Source organism: Tyto alba, unplaced genomic scaffold (genome assembly GCF_018691265.1).
Source record: "Tyto alba isolate M040663 unplaced genomic scaffold, T.alba_DEE_v4.0 Super-Scaffold_38, whole genome shotgun sequence".
Taxonomy (NCBI): domain Eukaryota; kingdom Metazoa; phylum Chordata; class Aves; order Strigiformes; family Tytonidae; genus Tyto; species Tyto alba.
In genome coordinates this window covers 34,591,094-34,616,438 of record NW_024881313.1, presented here as the reverse complement: position 1 = coordinate 34,616,438, position 25,345 = coordinate 34,591,094, and the positions used below count along the sequence as shown (strand labels likewise).

Genomic DNA, 25,345 nt, shown 5'->3' with positions numbered 1-25,345 from the left:
TGCCACATGTTTATTAGTCCATTCTAAAAAAAAAAGTTTACAGCATTTTTAACTTGCTGTAGTACAGAATAAATAAAGCCATAAAAATAAAAACATGTGGTTAGATATTTTTATACTGGTTCTACAAGGAGTTATAGCTGCAAATAGAAAAATATAAGAACCCTTGTTTATTCATGGCTCAGTGGTTATCAGAGAGGGATGAACCTGGAAAAAGACTGGGAGAACTACTCTTGAGTTGGATGGCTTCTCCGATGCCACCACTAACCTAGCAAACCAAAGCCTGACCCAGCCTTGTAAAGAAGAAAGACAACGGATTTAGAGCACCCGCTCAATCTTCCCATTTCGCTCTCTTCTCCCCTAAGAAAAACACAATTGGACGTTCCCAGTGGATACAAGGCAAGCCTTTCCCCCAGGAGGCCAGTCAAGCAGTGGCCCAGGTGCCTAGTGAGCAGCTTCCCTCGCCAGCCGTGCCCAGGCGAGGCCCTGCAGCGGAGCCACCCGGGGAACCGTGCCCGGGGCACGCGGGCAGCTGGACGCAAACACCGCTGGCAGCACAGACACACGCGAGGCTGTTGAGGCTTCCTTTGCTGCACGTGAGATTGCAAAAGGTGAAAAAAGACCAAGAGCCAGGTTGTTGGGAGGAGGACAGCAGCTGTGCAAAAGGTCTGAGGTTTAGCTTGTTCTCTACCTTATGCTTTGTTAAAAAAAAATAATTAATTTCTGTCCTACTACTCCCAACTTCCCAGAGAGGTGTCCCGTCTGCTTTAAACTCCTGCTGAGCCATCCCATCCTGTGTCAGCCGGTCTAATAGCAAAAAACTGACCCCAAGGTCAGCTGTGAAAATTGAATTTGGAGTTGTACTGCAGGGCACCTTTCATTTCTATATCCGGCTGGACAGAGGGCGTGTGAGCAGGCAACAGGAACAGGAGGAAACATTTCTTATTAGATACTAGACAGGCAGAAGTGTGCAACGCCTCTGTGCTAGAAGGACTTGAAAACAAGCAGTGGTGAGTAAAGTTCTTAATTACACACACACACAGAGGTACATCACCTGAACCACACTGCACTCCCTCCTGACCCCCGTGCTGCTCAGCTGGGAGACAGCTGCAGCAACAGGATCTGACTTGAGTCCATCTGACAGTTGCAGAGAATCCTGACTCCTGAAACAGAGGTACAAGCAAAGCCGTTTCCCAGCTCGTTCCAAGTTCTGGTTTACGTGGACACAGTGGTGCAGAAAACAGAAGTTTAGCTTTGGCCACTGATGGGAAGTCTGTTCTGGACAGTCACATTAGTTCAACAGCCTCGTGTTCCCCATTTTCTTGCTGTACCATACAGCCCACTTTATTGTTGAAGAGACGTGACAGACTTCCCTTCTGAGAGCTCCTGCCCTGGGCAGACCTCTCCTTCTTCAAACGCCGCTTGTTTCTCTTGCATATTCCCCGGATGTCCCAAATCCTTAGTGTGCCATCATGGGAAGCTGTGTAGAGCAACTCGTTGTGGATCTGGAACAACAGGGTCACATTTAATACCAAACTGTACAGCTCAGATTCAGCACAATCAAACTGTCAAAAATCAGAGCAAACACAGCTTGATCCTAACACTTAAAGCCTGATAGCTCGTTGCAAGAGCCAGTATAAATTATCACAAAAGCTGCTGAAGTGGGATGAGACATTACCAAGTCAGGATTCATTTCTCAGCCACTTCACAGAGCCATAAAATATAAACAGCAAGAGTTATTTATAACCTAAACCCACTAGAAAAGCAATGGGGAACTAAATTCAATATCAGAGTAGGCTGTAGCTGGGAATTTCTGTGCTGGTTTCAGACTGCTGGTTTTGAAGATGAAGCTTAAGGAAGCACCAAGACCAGCATCAGTGGGCAGTGGGGGTGGTTCGGGAAAGCTTCCCTTCTCACCTTCCTCCTTCCTCTGCAGTAAGCTATAGGTACAATTCCTCCTTCAGAATTTGTTGTTCTTCCAAATCTGCAGTAATTTAACCACGACTCCCTCCTGTAGTTTCATTTCCTTAATGAAACATTTGCTCCTGTTGGTAACATTTCCAACTGTCCTCACCCCGCCCCAGAAGCCAGTCGTGGGTCTTGATCATGGTCCCCTTCCTGCGTCAGCCCGTCCCCCGCGGGCGCTCGCAGCCTCCCGAGGCGGCAGTGACGGCGAGCAGCCCACCGGCGGGCTGCCTTACATCAGCACCAAGCACCACGCAACCACGTGGGCCTCCTCAGCCCTCATCCACCCCTCGGGGATACACTTGAGATCATATTAAGGTGCCCACTTCTCAGTTCTCTCTCTCTTCCCAGGATTTTTCACTCTGTTCACTTGGAAATGAAGTTATTAAAAAAAAAAAAAAAAAACCCAAAGCTTCAGTCTTAATACTTAGGGCTGCTCTGAGTGATTGTACCAGTGATCACCCAAATACATCCAGATGACCATCTGCTACACAACCAATTGCTCAATACCCAAGAGGTTGCAGTTTAAGACCAACTAGCCACTTGCTAATTCAGAAAAATATGCAAAAGACAACCATATTTACAAATATGTATGCTTGGGATCAGCCCCAAAAGGAATTTTATCTTTTTTTTTCTTTTGACTGTCAGCCAGCCAGAAATACTTAGTGTCTCACGTCCTTAATCAAAATCCTCATCCTGCACGCACTTTTTACCGAGATCCTGATGCAGGGAGGTGTGGATTCTTAAATGCACGAAGCATCCAAGGATTCAGACTTTCCCCCCAGGATTCCTTGCAATTATCCTGGTCTTTGCATTGCCACCAAGGATTACTAATTCCTTCCCTTTTAACTTTTAAACGTCAGTGTCACTTGAGTCTAGATAATCTGCAAGAAACTTTTCAGGGACTTAATTAAATTTTAGAAAATTTTTAAGCCAGTGGCAGAGACTGTTCCATTTGTCTGGTAGGATGTGGGTCAGACATCAATAGAGAGCTTCTTTGTCATCTGTATACCTTCAGAAAAATAGCTCCTGATGGCAGTATTTTATATAAATGTTTATACCCAGGGTAGCACATGGAAATCACCACTAACTCTTCACTAAGATCAGAAAGGATGGTAAACAGTCACTAGGCTGCTGAGGGATGCCATGCCCAGAGGCTTAGGGGGATAATGCTATATATTATTCTGCTTGGATAAGGCAGAAACTTCTGCCTACAGCATTGCGAACACTTATCATCAGTGTCTTGTAACGGAAGGGGTCTCATGAGGTGGGAGTCCAGTCCCTGCCCCTACGCTGGATCAGTTACATCTGTCTCATTTCTTATGGTTGCTCGTCTAACCTGACCTGCAAAACCTCCAATCACAGACATAGGATTATCTCTGGGGTCCCGTTCTGTGGTTTTACTTTTATTGTGTTTGTCTAAAATTACAAAACAAATATTCAATACTGTTACTTTTCACCCTACCCTAGAACAAGACCCAACCCAAGACACACCGAACAGCTAGACGCACCAATTCCCACAAAATAAATGAGGGAGCAATCAGAGGTGAGAAATCTCAGCAAAGAAACCCCTTCCTGACCTGGATACAGTTGATGATGAACTTGTGCCCTCGGAAGATCTTCTGCAGGACGCCACTCTTGGAATTGAAAGCCCTTGCACAGGCATCGCCGCTTCCTGTGAACACTGCAACGCAACCACACAACACAGCACACGGCCAGGTGTGAGCAGCCACGTAAGGTCAGCCCACCCGAGTTCAAAAAGTACCTAAAACTAGTTCACAAAGGAGCATGACGTGTCATTTTTAGCCTTGATTCTCTTCTCAGTTATAGCAAGTTCAGATCATTTTCATTTTGCTGACCCCAGCATACTTGTTTTCATTTTTTCATTTGTATTTTTCAAAACACTGAACTGCCTTAAGCTTACATGTGCCTTAAGCTCCTACATACATCAGCATTTCACTCCACACACACTGTATCTATTTCTGCTCTTCTCTTCCACCTGCATTTCCCTGCCTAAACATGCCTCAATAACTCTAAGCAGGCAATTTATCTCAAGTCTGGTTTTAAGGATTTCGACTAAGCCTTCCATCTGTTTTACCATAGTTATTTTCAGGTCTCCATTCAGTACTGCAGTACCTTCATCACTTCTGCTGCTGCATCCAGCATTACCACCTCTCATACTAATAACATGAATTTGGCCTTAGCTTCATTAAAACATACCATTTTTTCCCCTCCATTTTCAGCCATAAACTTACTATCAGTAGGTAGGGCTGTCTCTGTTGAAATATCACAGTTAAATATGTCCTCAGAGGTGAGTGGCATGTGTAGGCAGCTTTACAAAGCAGCTTTATAAATTCTTTCAGTGTGGTAGATTTCTTCAGCTAAATCCTGTAGTTTAGGATCTTTGCAAGCAGTAGAGCCTTTAAGTGATTCAAGGCCCAGGCTATAATCCCTGTTTCAGTATGGCACAGAATTGAGGGGTTTAGCTGTAACTCTTGTATTGTATGTGCTATATTGTACATGTGCTACAAGGGGGCGGGGGGGTGTTAAGTAAATTAAGCATGCCCAGTGAATTTGGCTGTTCATCAGGTTTCCTTAGGGTATTTTAACATGTTCGAAGAACAACTTCTCAACACTCCAGGATCTTCACATCAGATTCCCAGAATTGCTGCATCCAGAAACTGCAAGGCAGCGTTGAATATTTAGATTTTATACTTCACAATATGCCCAAAAAAGGAGCATATTTGCATGCTTTAAGGGTTACAAACTGTCTTCCTAAACACTCCTTCCCTTAGCCCAAACTCCTCAAGTTTATCTAGAGATAAATATTTCAGGACTGCAAAAAGCAGTATATTCACTGCTCCCTGCATTTCATGTCTTTGCAAAAACCACTAGCATGGCAAAATTTCTACAACATTGAAGCACCTGAAGACAGGGTCCTTATCTTTTGGGAGAAGTCAGGTGCTGGATTACTAAAGAGAGGTGAAGAAATTATCATGGCAGTAAATTCAGGACTACAACAAGAGATGAGAGAACAGGCTACCTACTGCCATCAGCTTTTCTACTTCAAATTGAACAGCAGGAGGCTGCGTACTTCCTGGGTACACCTTCAAGAAACATCTGGATGTGTAGAATCAATGTCATTTTATATGGGCCACCATAAATTGAATTGCCAACACAATCCTGAAAACACATTGCATCCCATTCTGCAAATGAGTAACAACGACATAAAGCAAGGAACAAGGTACAGATTTTTTTTCCAGTGAACGGAAATCACGTAACACTATTATACACATGCAGAGAGTAGGAACCAATTAAGAGCTGTTGTTACTATGCAGCTGTCTGTTTACTTTAGCTATTGCTATCAGGATTTTGGTTTTGACAGACATCCTTTATGTCTTTTGAACTGTCACTCTAGATTTAGGAAGTCTCTTTGTACCTCTGAGTTTCAAAGGAGAGCTGTTGATCTAACTCAGCTTTATCATTTAAATATATGTTTATATATATATCACCTGTGAAACAAACAACACAAAAAAAAATATCAACAATTCATTTTTATTTTTTACTTAAATTCCATAGACCCTTGGGAGGGAGAACAGGTTTTAAATGTTTCCTTGGAGTTCTTGCAACATGAAAAAATATAAACCACATTAAATTTTAAATGACTGTGCACATACTGTAGGAGAGAAATAACCAACATAATATCATTAAGTAAACTAGATTGAGAACCAGCTTTAATATTCCCCATGCTATTAATTACACAAGCGGACTGAGGAAAGCCACTAGAAACACATTCTGATGATTTAAAGCTTAGTTCTCAGATCTGTCTGGGCTCCCTGTACACTATAAAGCCATTTTAGAAACACACATATATTTTTCCTCTCATTTTTCTACCATATTTTCTTATTTGGACCATAAACTCTTCAGTCCAACAAGGCTTTGGGTACTAATCAGATAGGAAGGAACAGAATTAAGATCTTCTAACAGAAAGTTACCACTTTGCAACTGAGATTTTTTCCATGTTCTTGCGCTGGTGCAAATGCTACATAAACTATAACCAACTTCATTTATATTGAAGTATTTTCTCCACATTCTTGAAAGACAAAGAATGGATACACACGGCTGATCTGTCCCAGGTGAAGAGCTAGAATTTTAAGCTATGGGAGCTCCAACATTTGGTATCCAGTGAATATGTCTTTGTAATTCTAATTGAAGCAAAACTGTTAGATACTGTGTAAATAAGTGACCAATATATTACAATAATGCAAGCAATATGAATTAATTTTTAAGGGGAAATTTCCTCTTGTAAGAATTAAAATGCATCTGAATTCTACTCAAACAAGTCCCTAACATTTTTCCATGACATTTTTTCTACCCTTCAAGTGGAAAAATTCAATTCTTCCCAACACTTTTAATATTTTTGCATTTGATTTAAAATGAGATCTTTTAAATAACTCTGTGAACACTTCTATCACACTACCAGGATATTCTTCACAGGTCTGACTAAATGCAGCAACATTGCCTGCATTTTAAGAAAGAAAAAAAAAAAAAAAAAGGTGTGTTATGGAAAAATAGTGTATGTGTATGGCAGGGACAAGGTGGTAGAATGAGGAGGGAAGAGACAGAAAACTGCAGAGCTGATGGGGGTGGCATCAGATAATGACACTTTTGTTCGAACCTAAATTTTCTTTATGATGGTTTTAGTCTGGTCAAGTCTGTATTGGTTGCACAAAAAGCAGGATCAACACTGAAAAAAATGCAGTTCTGGAGGTCTCGTTAATGAAGGAGACAGTCTCTCCATGTTCCACCCAGACATGAAGGTTCCTCACTAGATCAGGCCAACATCAGTTTAGCACAGTTATCTTGTCTTTGGGTAGTTTTAATGAAGTCAATATTTTGCTTTATATCTTTATAATTAAAAGGGGAAAACACACACACACGTGCACAAAAAAAAAAAAAAAAAAAAAAAAGGAAAAAAAAAAAAAAATCAGCATTCTGTTTATCGGTGTTTATCCTGGATTAAAATTTCTCATTCATTTCCCCTGCTCTACCTGCCTGCATTTTGAGCAATAACAACTTCAGGTGCAAAGTAAGCTCAGACCCTTTCCCCTTCATTTCAGCCTTCTAGCCAACTGCAAAAGCTGAAATCAGCAGAAATCATAACCTGCAGGTAGGGGAGAGTGGGGTAGGTCTGCAATACAGATGAGGAGAGCCAAAATTAACCATAAGTTACAATTTGCTATTTTAATGAAGAAAAGTAGTGCTGTGGGTCTAATGCTGAAAGGAAGACCAAAAAAAGGCTTCCTGATTAAAATCAAAGTCTGCCTTTGGTCTTCGTTACACGTTAAGTTTCCAAACATAATTAGGAAATTAATTCAGCTACTGTATTATAAATGTGGTCAGTCGGCCATGTCAATCATGGTGCTAGACAACTGCCATTAAACTGTAATCGGCCTGCGCAGGTACGACTCTCTTCTAACATGTATCATCTTGTGTTTGTCAGCCACTTATCACCATCACACTGACAGATCTGCCAAGAGATAGCAAGGCCCAAACAGCGACCATTCATTTGGTGTTACATGTTTGCTTCATAGCTGAAGTACAGAAATAGAAATCAGAAAAGCTTTATGCATTTCTAGATCAGCTTAAGACAGGCATTCCATCCCAGCTACCCTGAAGGAGAGAAGTACTTGTTTGGGAAGCAAGTGAAGACACATCAGGTCTAACATCAGTGGCAGGGTAAGACCAGGATGACACACAGAGAGGTTCAGACTGATAAAAACAGAGGCGCAGTCTAGCAACGCAAAAGCAGAAATGGATAGATGTCATGCAGAAGGAAATCCAGCCAAGAGACAGATTTAAAGAGGGAGGTTTCATGGTCAGAATATACTGTTATGTCAACAAAAGACAGTTTTGTACAGATACCACTATTAACAGGAGTACTGAAAGTAGGGGAACTGCATCCTGAGCATTAGTAAGGCAAGCAATGCTTGGCTACTGCAGAAATGTGGTTTGGGGAACAAACACACGGAAGAGGACAGATAAAAGGAGAAGGAACTTGTAGAAAATGAGTGTAGGAGATGATCAGATTCTGAAGAGGAAGCCTAACTGTTAGAAAGAAGCAATGAATATTTGAGATGTGATTCTGACTTAGGACAGTCCATTACACAGTACCTACAAGGTGGCAGAGGCAGGCACACAGCAGCATATCCAGCAGCAGCACTTGCTATCCCTGAGTTTGCAGGAGAAGCAGACTGACAGACATCAGACTAGTGAGGTTAAACCACGGCTACACAAACAACCCACAGACAGCTCAGGATTTAAGCCACTTCCCTTGGTAACAGAAATAAAGCAACTGCCTCTTCATTTGACAGAAGAGGGAGGTGGAAAATGGAGGGAAGATCTAAGCTTCCCACATGGAATAGTGCAGAAAAGTTTGATACTGAACACAAACATGCTGGAGTTGAAAAAAAGTGACAATTTCACAAGCCTTCAAAATTACAGTATTCTCTATAAACAATCTTTGATCAAAGACAAACATCAAAAAAGAGACAGGGGATTGCTGAACATAGGAAAGGCAACTTACAGATCCCAGCGTGGTATTTCAAAGTGCTAACGCTGTGTTTGTGAGCCTTGTACGTTTGGATTCGCTCCCCAGTGTCTACTAACCAGCACTTCACTGTCCTGTCCGCGCTTCCTGAATACAAGTGCCGATTCACTAGCTGAAGGGAAGAGAAAAAAGCATCAGCAATAGTCTCTCAGGCACGTTCATGAGAGAACTTCACTGAAGTGACTCATCCAAAGTCACGGTTTCCAACTCAACAGCCTGTTACAAAGAGCAACAACTACACCTTGAAATAGAGGGATGGTGAGAAAAGCCAGCCTTGTATTCTTCACAGCCACATCTCCCATTGACTTCTGGGCCTTAAAAACAGCTCCCACATTTCAGAAGACAAAAAATTTAGCCCATCTGCTGGTGCAAGCAGGTAGGATTTCAGTAAGCTTAACAATGCTAACCCTATTTCCATAGTAAGTTACACAAATACAGCCTCTAAAAAAACCCTGCAGTGTAGCTCCTGCAAAGCCTATTTGACAAGAACTCTTATCAAATTTTAAGTGTTAATTGCAACAAAAGTTTCAGAACAATTTTGCAGTAACAAAAAAGTACACTAAAAATAAAATCCTATGATACATAAACCAGGGTTTAAAATGATTACTTCGCACACGGTCACTATTTGGAAACACTGGCTCTCCCTTGAAACTGTTTTGTATCTGCATTTCTACACGTCTTTTTAGAGTGTTACTGAATGATTAAATAATTAACCATCCTTACATAGGTTTTTAAGAATTGTCAGTCAGATTGTCTTCTGCTGTGTGTTGAGAGCAACTCTGCCTATAAATCCCAAAGAAGAACAGTGCCTCATCACACGAGTCATCCTGCACACTGTGGGAATTCACTAGTGGTGGAGATTGGTTTTTACTCCACACAGACACGACAGAGAATGACAAAAGGAAGGACTGCAGTTAGGAAACCAAGACAGAGAGAAAATAACTGACCTGTGCAAAACTCTAAAACTAGCTAGTACACAGTAACAACTATCCAAAGCCTGGCAGCTCAGCAGGGAAAGTCTCCACAGGGCAGAGAAAAATCTTGAATTCTATGTCCATCTAACAAAAACAAATTAAATTATGTCCAGCTCTGATTGCATACTCCCCCAAGCAGAGGACTGGCCCAGCACATGCATCCTGAAGGCAGTGTACAGAAGGCAGCCAGTCACCCACAGGCTGTAGTGCGAGGTAGGTTTCATGGACCTGCAGCAAGCTCTGTATCAAAAGGTTTGAGAGACAAGAAGGAGAACTCTGACTCCCTGCAAAGAAACAGGATTTGCAGAAGTAGTAATGACACCTTGTTTGCCCTCCTGACACACAGATCAGAAGGTTCAAATGACCAGCAGAGCACCAACCCCTTACGCTTCTCAGATCTCCAGGAAAACAATTGCAGAACAAATGACAAATCAACTTGACGTGGGTTGACTCTTAGGGCATTTTTAAAGGTCTGGTCCTTCCACCACCTCAGATTATCATAAACCTTCCGTCCCCACTCCTTGCACACTCTGTATCTGTAAGGTTGGAACATTTTTCACGCTCTCCCATCACCACTCCCATTTCAAAAAAAGAATCACCCCACTCCCAAAAGGCATTGTAAGTGAGCTTTGTGCAAAAACCCTATTTCCTCTGCATTACAACAACATGAAACAGTAAGATACAAAGCACTAGTGATGGGACTATGCTAACCCATGCAAGAAATGTATGCAGGCAGACCAAGATGAGCACTGGACACAGCTCCAACCAGTCCGGCTGGAGCAGTGCATGCCACACTTCCTACCAGCAGAACGCGGCCCATGGGACAGTTTTCATAGTGAAATGTCAGGAGCTTGTAAAACACATACCCCTGTCAAAAGCCAGCAGTATTTTGAAATGTCACGTCCTATTACTTTTAATCTGTTTTAGCAATGGCATTAATACTACATCTCAATGAGGAAAGAGGAGGAATGACCAGCAGCACTAACAAAAACAGAGCTATACAGTTAGCCCAAGGGAGGTAACCTGACTTTTAATTTCCAGGCTCAACTTGAATGGACATGAAGAGCATTGTCATATTGCACCTGCCTAATGGTAGAGGATGCTTTGAGTTGAGATCCTGCTGCGTTGTTCTTGGCCAAGCCATTGCATTTCTTTTTCAGACATCTTGCTAAACAGCATCAACCCACCCACTGAACAAATGAAAACACTAAGCTATAACCTCCTGCAGGTAAATGCCACTCTGCATTAATGGCACATTAGGTTATGCTGCCTCATTTCTACGTTTAAGTGGGTGTATAAATGCTGAAGTGAAACAGAAAAGCTACAACTTGCCTGAATTTGCTAATTTACTAGCTATAAAAATGTGTTAAATGACGTGGACTTACTCAGGTAATTTATAGCACCAGGATCATAAGAGCCATAAAAGCTTCTGATGCCCAGTCAGAGATCTGGTGAGATGGCTGGCACACCAACCATCTTCATTAAGTTCAAAGCCTCTGTGCTATTCAGGCTGCCCCATGATATACTTTTATGCACCTTCTTCCCCCTCACCAGTTTAAGCAAGTGAGCACAGTAGCAAAGGATTCTCAGCCTTGCATGGAAACAGAAATACTAACAGGTTAAACAACCTACGGGATGCCACAGACTAAGCCTGCAGCACAGCCAGCAGCAAAACCCAGTACAGGCTCTGACTGTCACACAGCCTCTCATTTCCGTGGTATTTTTAAAACACAGAGCACGAAATAGCTATTAGTGGAGAAAGCCATCAGGAGCTATCAGCTCAGGTTGAAGTTGCAAATCAGATCTGCCTTTGGTGATATGACGGAGGCATCATCTTATCTAAATTGATACAGATATCCACAGCCAAGATAGTCCCCTTACAGTCACTCCAGTCTAGGGCACAATTCATCTCATCCTGAAGCAGATGTTTGAAACAGATCACGCCTTAAAACTTGCCATTTCTCCCCTCTGACAAGGACAACCTTCTCAGCTGTAGCTATCTATATCAATTTTGGTGAGATGATGACTCCTTCACTTGACTAAAGACAGCTCTCGTTTACAACTCCAGCCTAAGCTACAACACTTCCAGTATCTGTATTTAATCAAAATAATAATCATCATCACATACTGTTCCCCTAGCCAAATCACCTTACAAGCAGGCCTCACACTTTAATGCGACTAAGTCCATCCCAAAAAGGACTTGGAATTTATAGCACCCTAACTTTTGACTGCCCGAATCTCAGAGTGCAAACCTGATTTGGGAAGCTGATCCAGGCTGCAACTGACCCTTTCTACAATGCCCAGGAAGCATTATGTGCTTCAGGGCCATTGTGACAAGCAACAGCGCACAGTATCCCTGAAACTGGTCAAGAGAGTATATGAAAACCAGATAGGATTCTGTCCGAGAAGAGCATGACAGAGGCACCAGTCCAGTCTGACCCATGTAAAACTGGTATTTTTACTCCAGATCCTTCTTTCAGAGTTTGCATCTAAAGGGCATGGCTATGCCCCAGCAATACAGACATGGCAGCTTTGGCTCTACCTCCCACAAGGTCGGACACACTGCGCAAACACCCTCGTGCTGGCTGGGCACAAGCCACCTTTGCTGTGGAAGCAGTGGAGGTCCTAGGGTCAACCAGCAGCACAGGTCCTTGGCTCCTGTAATCATTTTTCTTAAGTCACGACTGTACTGAAAACTATCTAAAAAGCCCAAGAAAGAGGGACTGTAACCCAGTTCCCCTGCTCACTTCCAGGCAGGTCCCCACAGCACTGATTTCTAGTTAGGTCACCTTTTGCTGGCTCTCCCTCTAGGACTCTTGCTAACCTCCTTACACCAGCCTGGCTTCTCCTACACAGTGGTCACGGGACTCTCCAAATGGGTTCAAATCCCCTCAGCCTGCAGATCCCATTTAATCCAGATCCACCAGTTCTGCTAGAACAGTATGTTGCTGTTCCTTGGATTAAACATCTCCGCTGACACATTAGGCTCAGCAGATCTGTCCCCTCTCAGGAGCTGGACAAAATATACTGACTTCTTCACCAAAATGAGAGATCATGCTACAGTTTCGGTGCGAGCTAAGCCTCTCTACTGCCAAGACTGGCACCTATTTTTGTGTCTGGGCATCCAGGCATAGTCATTTTCTGCAAATATGTGTGGGCTAGGTCCCCAGGTCTGTGACAATTGGGCTTTTCTAGCCCAAAGTCTCCAAATCTTTACCAAATTCCCTAGGTCCCAGTCATATTCTTATTAAAGAATTTAGTTTTCTTATGACTTAGAAGTAAAAATGTAAAATTTTACTCAATAGATTTTTCCAGATATACCCAAGTCTGTCAACTTTGGTTTAAAAATGGTCAGTAGAAACAGTTACATATTCTAATCTACAATTGCCTGGAGAAGCGGTGATATTTTCAAAGCTGTATTTGCCTTGGCTGGCTTTTGAGCACTTCGTTCACTTTGGCTAACTGCCCAACAAATCTCCTGACACAGAAAAGCATGGCAAGGCAAGGACACCTGTAGCAGAGCAGACAACACAGAACAGATTTGCAGCTCAGATACTAATGAGCTGAGTGGACATTTCAAACCCAAGTAGCTTCAAAAGCTTAAAAACCTGATGACAGACATATGCCCAGTTCTAAAGCCTCAGCCAGACAGCAAAAAATCACTGCATTGATACCTGTAATTCTGGACTGTTACTTTTTTTCATTACTCTGAGGGACTTTGCTTTGAACTAGATGACACACTGACACATGAATGAGGCAAATTTGTCTTAATCCTCAGGCCAAAGTAGTGGAGATGTACTATTCCATAAAAGTTCAGACTGCAGACAGCAGTAGCAAAATACAGGTTGTAAACACTGAAGTAGTTACAGGTTTCACTATTAAAAAATGCCAGTTTTATGCAACCCTGACCGTGGTTATAGCCCCCAGACACACCACAGTTTGAATAAAAAAAAACAAACGATCACATCTAGGGTTGGTTTCCGAAGACCATCACAGCCCTATTGCTCCACAAGCTTGGCTGAACTGAATATATGCAGCGGCTTAAGACAATTTCTACCTGTATGAATGCCAAAAATATCTGCAAAAGAGCTGTTTAACAGGTATTTCAACCTTATAGGAAAGGACTTTGCTCTCCCAATTAACCTTTGCTACAAGAAACAATGTAACCCTCATCCAAGAAGCGGCAACTGGCTCTCCAAACAGATCTGGACACATTGTCTTTCTGAAGGTCACTGCACTCAGACTGTCTCCCAGGAACTTCATGATGAGTTCACATCTGCAGACACATGTTCCCTTACCAGCTTCTTCTTCACATGCGGGTCAGTATTCCTACAGTCTCCCAGCTGGGTCTTCTGTTCACAGCTACTTCTAAGTTAAAAATCACCAACTTGGACTAATCTCCAGTTACAACTATGTAAGCCTTCGGCCGAGTTAGACATTCAGGATCCCATTCAAACCACATTCATTTTAACGAGCTAGCGAACTCCCTGTGGGCAAGAAATTGGGTTTTTTTCCTGAGAATCCATCTAGAATGAGCTCTCTGGGCTGGCTGTTAAAGAACGTTTTTCAACTTTTTTACTGCAGTACAAAGTAACGGTCCTAGAAATATGTTTCTTTTCTACAGGTGTTGTACACATTCATATTCCTCTAATTCACATCTTTATCCTTTGATGAATTATGCAACAAATATAAACACAAATTACAAAAACATTGTGCACATAATTTAATTGCTGTGACAAGAAAAGAATTCCGTCCCCGTGATCACAACAGCTAAGCGTATAAATGGAGTTCAGGCAACAGCTTTGTTCAAAGCATTCTTTTCTTCTAGTCAGCTTTAAAAGGCAACTAAAGGGAACGGTCCAAACAAAGGATCCTTTGCAGGAAAACCAGAAGCAAGTCCTTGCCCACTCATGTTCATTTAAAACTCCTTTTGCAAGAAAGAAGTTTTCTTGCAAGAATGTTTGCTATAGGATCCAAGCTAAATTTGAAGCTGGATCGTATCTCTTTGCCAGCTTTTGGCAGCACAGTTCTGATAAATACTCAGAGGCAGAACAATCAGCAAAGGACAAAGCAACCCTCGTGAGCAGTTTGCAAAGATACTTTGGAAACATTTAGAAAAATATACATGGTAAGTCAGGTTTATTCAGCCAATTGCAGGCAGTCACATTAATCAAAATTTATGTTTGATTATTCATTGCAAATACTGGTCTTTAGCCAGGCTTGAAATTTTTAAGTGGAAGAACTAGCATAAGCTGTGTGATTACACTCAGCCCACCCTTGCTTTTTCCCACCGCTTCCTATAAAATCTCATCATTGGCTCTTATATGAAGAGGAAGCACTCAGAACAGCTGCTGTCCCCTGCCTGCCAAGCTATCAATGCACTGCAGGAGAAAGAGTGAAGAATTCTAGCTGCTCCACTGCTAGTTACCTTGCCTGGCTATGGCAGCGAAGTAGTCAAGGCCACGAAGCACCTAACAGACACACAATTCCCACTGCAGATAGAAAGTCTCCTGACATTACCTCTGACAGTCTCCCTTAGATAGCAGAAAGAAGAGTGGAATTAGAGTAAGCTGGTACCTGCAGAACTACCTTGACAGTGGACCACATGCAGTCAGCTCAGCTGGTAAATCACCTTCGACAGACAGACACCAGGACAAGCCCTAGGGAATACCTGAGCAGCTCACCCTCTTCACTGTCCGGGACCACCAAAGACATGGGAAAAGGGAAAGATAAAAGCTCACCAACGCTTTTCATTCTGCCATGCTAAATTAGAGTTGCTTTCAGGCTCCTCTAACTTATGCTAGCTGGCAACAACAGCTAAAGGGTCTTAAGGCAACTGAGGAACATTCAAAATCCAAACACACCTGTGGCATCACCCCTCTGCTTTTCACACACCATCACTGCAGAAAGCAAGGTGGAAAAAACATGGGTGTGCTTTATGGATATTTACCCAGAAACATTCCTTCAAGAAGCTCCAGGAATTTCCATTCACTGATACAGCAACACTATTGGTATTTACTGGAAAGTAATGGGAGATGACTGGAACAGTCCGGTGCTAATTTGCAGCAGTTTAGAACATCCTGGGGCATTCCCGGTAATAATAGTACTTTTTAAAGTTGGGGAAAATATGGTCTTAATATCCAAATTTTTCCTGACTTGTGTCCAGGATGAGAGATCACACTGAGCATTTCTCAAACTTTTTGAAAGGTCACCCTCCCTTAGGGATCTTTATTTGAATAAATAAAATCAAAATAAGTCTCTATTTTTTCCCTTTATTCTCTCCACAAAAGCATTATACCACCCAGAGAACAGGTAACTACCTTTAATTGCTGGTACCAGTTCAGCTCCTCCAGAACAGGAGAGTGAAAACCTGGTGTAATTAGCAGCTCAATTCTGCCCTGAAGAAAATGAACTATTGCCAACAATTAAAACTGTCTGCTGGCTACTCACAACTATCTCCAAGTCCTTCCTGACCCACCGTTTGAAAAATACTATCCCAACTCACTGCCACAGATTGCAACACTGTCACAAAGAAGCCCTAGGCAAAAAAGGCTCTAAGAGCTTTTTGAGAAGAAAACAACAATTAGAAAAAATAAACACCTCTATTCAGGAAGTTTCCCTTCTGTTGTAACATCTTTGTATGGATTCTGGTGATTGACCCCTTTCTAAAAGAATGAAAATACCATGTGGGCTGTGCTGAGAGGCAGCCAAGTGGAACAGAAGGGCTAGTGTTGAACCCAGTAAGGAAGAGGGAGGAATTAGGCAACATCGACAGCCTAAAGCTATTCAGCAGCAGCACAGTGACAGTTTAAACTGGGATAAGTTTGAGAGGCCTAGAAACTAAATGCTCTCTGTGGGGGCAGTATGTACCTCAGCTGGACTCTTCTAGCCTCAAACATCAACTGGTGATGAGAGAAGTGAGGGGCTACCAGTTACTCACAGCTAGAAGATTTGGCCAGGACTGTTGCCAACACAGTCTTGGCAGCAGTAGTCTTGTGTACTTTGAATTGTTCAGGTTTTCCAAATAGATGTATTGGTTTTGCTTTTCTTCTCCCCTACAAGAAGTCCTGTTTGTTTAAAACCATTGTTTAACTCTGTGCTCACAAGCAGAGAAGCACTGCTAATTCTTGAGCATTCAAAGAGTGTAATTGAATTTCCCAGGCTTCTGGGAGAGGGTCAAGCCAGTTTTGTGTAATAATTTTAGCAAGAACCCAATTAAATTAAAGCAAGCTCTGCCGTTGCCAATCTGTGCCTTGGAAAAGGGTTACAATTAAACAGCAAAACATAGCGTGACACTAAGAACAGCAACAGATTTACTTGAGCATCCTCAAAATACATTACCACAGTATCATAAAAACAAGCTTTAACACTAAGAATTTACCCAAGCAAGATAAACATTACTCTAGGGCAACATGACTTTGTGTGGTTTTTTTTTTTTCCTTTCTAAAATTGAAGGAAAATGGAATTCCTTCAGTACTATCAGGTCTTCAGTCTGCTAGTGTCAGCTGTGACTACCTTCTTTAGAAACAAAGACAACATTTATTAAACAGCTATTAAAAATATGTACTGTAGCCTCTGTAAAGGAAAAGCACTTATGGATGACAAACACAAACAAGGAGAGTAGTGAGAAAAACTGCTATCATTAATTTCAGTCAGATACATACATCCATAAACATTTAAGGTTTGCTGACCTGAAACTAAGTTACAAACCATCATATACCTTCTTTAAATATTCCATTAGCATTTTCTGGTGGATAATGGAGTGTACAGGACAAGTGCTTGTGTGATAGTTTCCCTTTTCCTTCATCTGCCTAACCTCCTCCTCCACTCTGCAACATTAACAAACCTGGCAGCATTCACCAGAAAAATACTGCAAACAGAAAAACAAGGCATAGTTTTTCAGGTTACGTTAAAGTTTTTTCCCCTCTCTCCATCATCATTTCCTGATTTCACTCCCCCATGCTCTACTTTTCCATTTTCCTTGCCCGTTTTCTTGTCTTGGCCATCGCTTTCTCCCTTTTTTCCCTCAAATTATGTCTGTGTGTTTTTTAAAGCAGAATTTATTTCAGCTTTATGCTTCCTATTATCTTTTGCCCACAATTTAGGGGTGGGGTTTTTTAAGTTATCTGGTTTACTCTGAATTTTTTTCCCCCCTCCCCTTTTTGAGTTATCTGGCCCTGTGTCTGACTACTTGCTCACGTTATTCTTCTTCAAAGTCTGGCGATCCTGTGTACACAGTCCTACTCAGATTAACAGTTCTCCCAGCAAACCTACTCATGAGTTTCAAGACCTAGAAGGATTTAAATAGATACTGAGCTAGAAGTTAGACCAGTAGAGCCACTAGAAGCCAAGAGGATATCAGAAAGTGCTCTAGGGAAAGACGATTTGCCTCAAGACCACAGAGCACTATTAACTTATTTTGTTATTACAAAAATGTTTAAGCTTACCACCATTTATAAACAATCTCGGAAGAGGTTCTTTATGAATGAAAAATCAACTGAGACCCACATGAGTTAGGATATGGATACCCACTTCGAACGGCTGTTGAAGAAGCCTCTGTTCTTACCTCCAGGCAAATTACTGATCCTTGGTGCTCTTTGAACACTTTCAGCTGCTCACCAGTGACAATATTCCATGTTCGAATGGTATAATCCGTGCTGCCAGAAAACAGCTCCCTGTTTGGTGCGTCAAGTATAAGGCATAAGACAGCCCCAGTGTGTCCCAGCAGAGTCTGGTAACAGCGCCCACTGGACACCCACCAGACCTTAACAGTGCAGTCCGTGCTACCTGTCACCAGGAGGTCTCTGCTCACTTTCTCCTCCTCCTCCTCTTCTTCCTCCTCCTCTTCAAGAACATCCCTGGAGGAATAGTGAGCTAGAGTCAGGACACAGTTCCGATGGCCCCGGAATTCCTGGATTTGTTTCTCCTTGTCCACACTCCAACAGCGGGCTGTCCTGTCATAGGAACCACTAAAGAGATAGTCTTTGGCAACCAGGATCCTGCAGAAAATAGTTTGTTTTTATGAACAGTGTCATTCTTTTCACATAACCATTTTTTGTCACATTTCAATGCCAAGCACCCCAAAGTTAGAAAGAGTAGCATGAACAAAACACATATATCCCCAATTCAGCATCACTGTATAATATATATTATTTATGAAACTTTCTGTTGTTTTTTGTTTTAAAAAATCCAAACACTTCACTGTTTCTGCTTTTAAAATTGAGACCCCTTATTTGGGTGCACTGATGCAGACATTTTTGCACTACAGCATTGTAACTTTGGGCATTCGTGTCTTTCTAAAATTTTTTCCAATAGCACTAGTATGTACTTTTCATACGTTACATATACTAATTAAGAATTTGTTTGGCTCTTTGTGTTGGCTTTTTGGTTGTTTTGGTTTTTTGTTTTTTGGTTTTTTTTTTTTTAAATAACCCATTCTTGATAATTATTTATTAGTATTTCTTTACAAATAATTATTTATAAACTGACCTGAGAAAATAGCTTGGAATTAAAACAATAACCACTAAAAATTCCAGGAACCTGAACTGTAGCTGGCAGTATGCAAAGATAATCATCTATCTTTCCATCATCAAATAGAGTGCAGGAAAAAAAAACATATACCTAATTTCACTTAGCCCAAGATCTCTAAAAAGGTAGAGCAAGAGCACCCCACTTATTACATAACCAGTTGTAGCTGTACAAACATAGAACAAAAAAATCCCTACAGTTCATATTTCCAAACCAGAGATAGTGAACATCATAACCTGTCTTCTTTGTCAGCTAAGTTTGGTTCTCTGGAACCTTTCAACTGGCAACAAAGTCATATGAATAGGGAACACATTTCCCATTTGCTGATTCAAGCAAAAATCAGGCCAGTGCCAAAATACAGACAGAGCCAGCCTTCCTAACTATTTACAGAATCCAGCTACACATAGTATGTGTTTTGAGTTTAGTAAGGAACAAAAAAACCCACCGACTCACCAAAAACTAAATCAAATAAGAAAGTACCTATCTTCAACTGCTGTATTTTTCATTAATTAAATCCAGTCCAACAATTAAGAGGCACTTTAAATTGACAGGACAATCAGTCACGCACAATCAGTTTAATATTAAACCTCATTTGCAAAGACAGGAATAGTAATTCCAGAAGAAGCCCTGACTTTATCCCTCTTACTGACACAAAGGCTTCACGTGATGTTTTTAAATCTATTTATCAGAAGCATCTGTTATCAATTGAACAATTTCTTCTGGAATTTCATTCCTAGCCCTGGATTCAATTCCCCTGCTGTGTGCCTTTCATTTCTCTCCTATCTGCAGTCTAAGGATGTGTCAGCACTGTTGCTAGGAAAACTAATCATTACAGCACAGAACACGTGTAGTATGAACTCAAAGGTTTACACAACTCATTTTATTAGTGTCATAATGGAGAATTGCAGTAAAATGACAAAATATGCGATAACAGATTACAAGAACACAAGGGAAGAACTCCAGAGAACCAACCTGTTAACAATTGATGTGTGTCCTCTGTAAATGGCCAGGCACTGACCTGTCATCACATCCCACTTCCGAATGGTATGATCTGCGCTACACGTGAAGGCAGCCTCATTTTCTAAGTGGCAAAAGGTGATGTAACTTTCATGCCCTAGGAATAACAAAGGAAATAAATTCAATCACTGTGCATGCAAGCAGGACAGACTAGTCAAGCTCTTCACTTAATAAAAAAAGAATACAACAAAGGGACAGATACTCTACTTTTAAATGCACCATCATGTTCTTCACATTTCAGGACTTGTATAAAACCAACATTTTTAATTAATAGAAGAAAACTCTGCTTCATCAATATAAGTTTTAAGTGAAAGAGAAAAACAGTACAGTTCCACCAATCAGGTAGATCAAACAGTATTATAAATACATAATGAGCTAAACTAGTATCAGTATAATAAAACTCAGACTGCTTAAGTTTAAAACCAGTAAAAAACTGGTTTATTGATTTAATAAATAAATGGTTTTGCTTCCTTCCTCTGAAGTCAGGAAAAATAGGCTGCATTTTGACCCAGCCCATTGATTGTCAGGACACAAACAGCACTAAATTAAAGCATGAAACTATGAAAAATGGAAGCGACATGAGACTTACCAACAAGTTTAGTTTCATTGTCCAAGCAGAATGAGACACAAACAAAAAAACATATCTGGTAAAAAGTCAGCCAATACTTTCCACATTATGACTAGTAACATGCATAAAACCCACAGTTTTCAAAATATGAGTATACCTTTAAGGAAATGACACAGAAAGAAAGAATAAGAGTACAATCATTTATACAGTATTCAGAGTATATTGGGATTCTACGGGTAAAATAAAAATAGATGCAACTGCTCCTCTAAAAATGGCGTGCTGAAAAACAGGGTAATGCTAGCAAAGAGGAATTAATACTACAACCGCAAGCTTTAAAAATCACCTTAGGATTCAAGTCCCAGATTTGTCTAAGATCTCTTGTATGAAATTGTTACCACATATCTAATTGTTGGGATGGTATTACCTTGCATTCTTTTGTTTTAATTATTTAGACTGTAAGCTTTCAAGGTCAGAAATGTTTCCTCTTAAGTAACTATCACAAGAGAACCCCAGACTTTGGTTAAAGCTGTTGGGCCCTACTGTGATTTAAATACCACTATTCTTTGAGGAGAAAATGAAAAAATATAAGGACAAATGTGATTAAAGAGAGACAGATGGACACACAAAGATATTAGGAAAACAGAATCATGTTGTAGAGAGATAGTAAAAAAACTGTGGGAAAGACAACTGCCCAGTAAAACACTGTTTCACTGACTACAAAAACTACTACATCTCCTGTAGTTGGAAAGCCTTGTTGTAGATCAAAAATGAACTAGAATCCAGGTTACGAACACATGGCTTGTTTTCTCTTAAGAAAATTCACCAGATGCCTAAAATTAAACAGATCACCAGGGCTGTAAGCAAAACTATACCCATCCTCACATTTTTGTGAAAACTTTTTGCAAAGTTTCAGCCACCGGGATTTTTTTCACAGCTTCATGTAATCCTGCTCTGAGAAGACTAAAAAAGCATCTTGGTTACTGCACCAAAGTCTGTCAGTCAGATTTTAACCATCATAATACTCGAGCCACACAAAGGATGCCAAAACCTCCTGTGGCAGAGAAGCTCTGGTGCTGGTCTGGTCAAAAGCAGCCACCACATAAGTCTGCTGGTTATGCTGTGGTGGAAGCTTGAAACTGTCATCGATACAGGTTTATCGGTAATTATAGCTGTACGATACAAATTTACACAAAAACTGCGTGCATGCATAATATAAAATACATACAATTATCTGATTTGACTGACAGTTCACAGGCCAAACTTCCTTAGAGTTTACCCCAAACATTAGCAGTACATAGGCCAGATTCTTAATATTATCCATTACATTTCTCTTTCTAGTTAAAAGCTAATTAGTGGTTTAAAGGGATTTCTAAGCCTAAAGAGAACGCAGTGAGTTTTCCAGGAGTTAGAACCATGGCGATGTGGGGAAAAAAGACAATACTCCATAGTTAAAAACAAGCAAGCAAACAAACAAACAAACAACAAAATAATCACAGCAATGTGATTTCTTCTTTGCAAGAAAAAAGGATTAGAAATTCCAAATTTAAGAGTTGGGTGGGTTGTTTTTTTTTTTCCTGTATTAGAGAAAAAAACATGAGTAAGAATACAAACATCTTTAGTCCACATCTGACTTCCTCGTGACTGTACTTTCTACAGAGATTTTATTTTCTTTTTAGTTATAAAGATGCTACTCCAAGGATATTAAATTTTGCTTAAAATGCAAAATTTAAAATGAAAAAGGCCAGCGATTAACATTTCTGTGTGTCAAATGTGGGGGAAAAAATAGTCTATTTAGTAAGGTTTCTTTCCAGACTTCTGGGTCAAGAGGTTCTAAAGAAATTATCTGGAAAATGAGATGGTAAAAAGGACAAAAAAAAAAAAAAAAAAAAAGGAAAGAGAGAGAGACAAAAAGTCAATACTTCATTAGGGTGTAAAACAGAGGGCTTCCAGAAAGACACATAAATTAAATGACTGCTATGTTCCACACTCTGAGATAAAAGGATCCATGCATCCAATAGCGCCGGTAACCTGTTTCGCGTTGAAACAGCTTCTGCTTAATAGTGCTGTAATAAATACTTAAAAAAACACAAAACAAAACAAGCATGATTTTGGCTGCCTGGCAGGCTGCAGGGACTGAAAGAGCCCAGAACATGCTGTGTGGCCTGTGCCATGTCTTAGACTCAAAAACTAGGCGAAAATAAGGTATTGTACCTTGAAAGTGGCCGTGGCACTGGCTGTCGGCAGTGCTCCAGAGCCGCGCAGTGCCGTCCTCACTACCTGTGAGCAGGCGCTGCCCATCTGGGCTCAGGCTCAGCCAGTTGATGCCTCCTTGGTGATCCGTGCAGACCTTCACGGCTGAGCCACTGTTTCCCATCCTGGCGGTCCCAGCGAAGGCAGAGGCTGCAGGTCAGATCACAGGCTCTGTGCAACCGTGCTCTGGGCCTCCAGCCGTCTCCCACCGACCAACTTCAGCCATTACCTGAACTCCGAAAAATCAGAAGGGTAGCCCAGACTCCTGGACAGGGACACAAAGGGGGAAGAGGAGGGCATGTTAAATCATGTCATCTTCCCCATGGATACATCACTTTCTCAGTCAGGGCGTGCTGAAGCCATTGAGCGCCTCTATCTCCGCAGGAACCGAAGCCCTACCGTGGAAGGGGGCCCTTCAACACCCGCTCCCTAGGGTGCCTTCTCCATGGGCACAGAGGTACGTCCAGCGCCTTGGAGAGGACCCAGCCTGGACGCCGGCAGTACCGCTACCTGGTGCCCCGCTCCGAGGCTGCCGGCACGCTTGCTTCTTCTTAAGCAATTTCAAGGCTAACTTGGGGCACGCTGAAAAAGGCGACGCCCCTGAGAGAGGGAAGCCCAGCCTCAGGCGGCCCCCAACGCTCCAAGGGGCCGCCTGCCCCCCTTCCCCGGCCGCCGCGGGATCACCTCAGCGGCCCCCAGCCCTCCCCGCCCCGGGCTGCCGCCATCCCTCCCACACGGCCCCCCCCCACCGCCCCGGCATCTCCGCCCTCGCCACTTACGCACCGCCCTGGACACGGCCCCGGGTGGAAGCGCGGGGCTCGTCTCCGGCGGAACGATCCCGCACTCACCGTCGGAAAGGGGGAACCTCCTCCCGCCGAGGGGACCGGAGCCAGCGCTGGGCCGAGCGCGGGATCCCCACCCGCCGCCACCGCCTCCGCCCTGCGGGGAGGCGGGAAGGGCTCCCCTCCGCCCCCGCCGCCGGGCCGAGGCGGGCGCCTCGCCGCCGCCGTGCCCCCCTCTCAGGCCACCTCGGGGCGGTTCCCACCCCCAGCGCCGGCCCTCCCTCCATTACCTCCCCCCCTCCATGTTAAGAGCCGGTTCCCAACCGCGGCAGCCCCCCTCCTCGGGGCGGGAAGCCGCCGCCTTCTCCCCCCCCCCCCCCCCCCCGTCCTCCGCCCGCGCTGCGTTCTCGGTGCTACCGCTGCCCGCCTTCTCCTCCCGGGAGGTGCCCGACAGCTTTGCCCCTCCGGTACGGCCTCCCCCCGCAGCAACCCCCCCTTTGTGAAGGGAAAGAGGCATCCCCCACCCCCCTTCGCCGCCCGCGTCCACAGGGCTGAAGCCGCCCTTACCTCATTTCAGTCACCCGGCGATGAGGGGAGAAGTGTTGAGGGTGCGGCAGGGTCTTTCCCGGCTGGGGGCCCTTTAATAACCGCACTACAACACTCCCACATCCCCAGCGGAGTCCCCGGGCTTGTCCTCGGGGGGGGAGGCAGCGCTTCCTGTGGTACGTTTCGGCCCCTCAGGGCCGCCGGCCGGCCCCGCTGCGCGGCTGCGCCAGCCCCGCCGCCTCAGGGCACCCCCCGAGGGTCCCGGCCCGGCCGCGGGCTCCCCAGCGGGCAGCCGCGTTTCCTCCCCGGCTTCTCAGGCCGGCGATTCCCGAGGGGACGTGGACGCTTGTGCTGCCGAGCTGGGGGGCTGGCTTTGAGGGAAGCCATCGACTTTCGTTCCTCTTCTCGCCCCCCGCCCTGGGTGAGTTCCCGCCAAACTTCCCCTCAGGAGCACCCCCACACACACCATGGGAGCCCCAAAACCCCTCCATAGCTGTTCACCTACATGAAGCTTTTCAGGCTGTTTTTTGTTAATGAGGCCCCTCGCCTCATCCACCCCTGGTATCCCATGGGTTGGGCTGGTGGCAGGGCCCCCAGCTTTGTGCTGTCCCAAACCACCTGGCCAAGGTTTCCAACATGGCAGGGTGGCAGGATGGCAGGGCTCCGCTGCCCTGGGAGCTGTGCAAAACATGAGCTGAAAGGGTCCTGTCCCACTATGGCATAATTAATCATAAAAAAAGATAAATCCACTGGGCAGAGAAAAGTGACATGGGGAGGCTGAGAGCCCCCAGCGAGGCAACAGCAGGGTTCGTTGTGGATCACCTCCACAAGAAACAGAGAGCTGCAACTAATTCGCTGCTAAAATCATAACGGCAGTGGTAGGATAAATCACAAAACCTGTTTCTCCCAGCTCCCTCCCCATTTGATCAGAAAAGCATTTTTTTGTGTCAAATCACCAGCCTTGAAAGAAGCCCATCAGCTCCATTTCATGCTGTCGTGTTCAGTATAGGGGTTCACCAGGAGCTCACAGGCATTTAACAAGGCATCAGCCCTGCTCCGGCATGATGTATTTCAGTGCGTGGGCTGTACAGAAATGCATGCGTTAAAT

General features: G+C 43.2%; 1 protein-coding gene across 5 annotated transcripts; it reads right to left on the bottom strand.

The window, feature by feature from the left end:
• On the bottom strand, positions 1 to 24,381 carry WDR86 (WD repeat domain 86). 5 transcript variants are annotated; one of them, XM_042801767.1, is made up of 8 exons: positions 23,758 to 23,858; positions 23,139 to 23,174; positions 22,871 to 23,059; positions 20,047 to 20,188; positions 18,113 to 18,545; positions 8,549 to 8,684; positions 3,543 to 3,646; positions 1 to 1,502 (listed from the first exon to the last, which is right to left on the bottom strand). In XM_042801767.1, the coding sequence occupies exons 3-8, from the start codon at positions 23,031 to 23,033 to the stop codon at positions 1,284 to 1,286; spliced, it is 1,197 nt and encodes a 398-aa protein (XP_042657701.1). In that variant the 5' UTR covers positions 23,034 to 23,059; positions 23,139 to 23,174; positions 23,758 to 23,858; the 3' UTR covers positions 1 to 1,283. The 5 variants fall into 5 exon arrangements, with proteins under 5 accessions (XP_042657701.1, XP_042657698.1, XP_042657699.1 ...); XM_042801764.1 differs by lacking the exon at positions 23,758 to 23,858 and adding an exon at positions 24,259 to 24,381 and having other exon boundaries at positions 22,871 to 23,174; XM_042801765.1 differs by lacking the exon at positions 23,758 to 23,858 and adding an exon at positions 23,693 to 23,757 and having other exon boundaries at positions 22,871 to 23,174.
• Between the last annotated feature and the right edge of the window lie 964 nt (positions 24,382 to 25,345).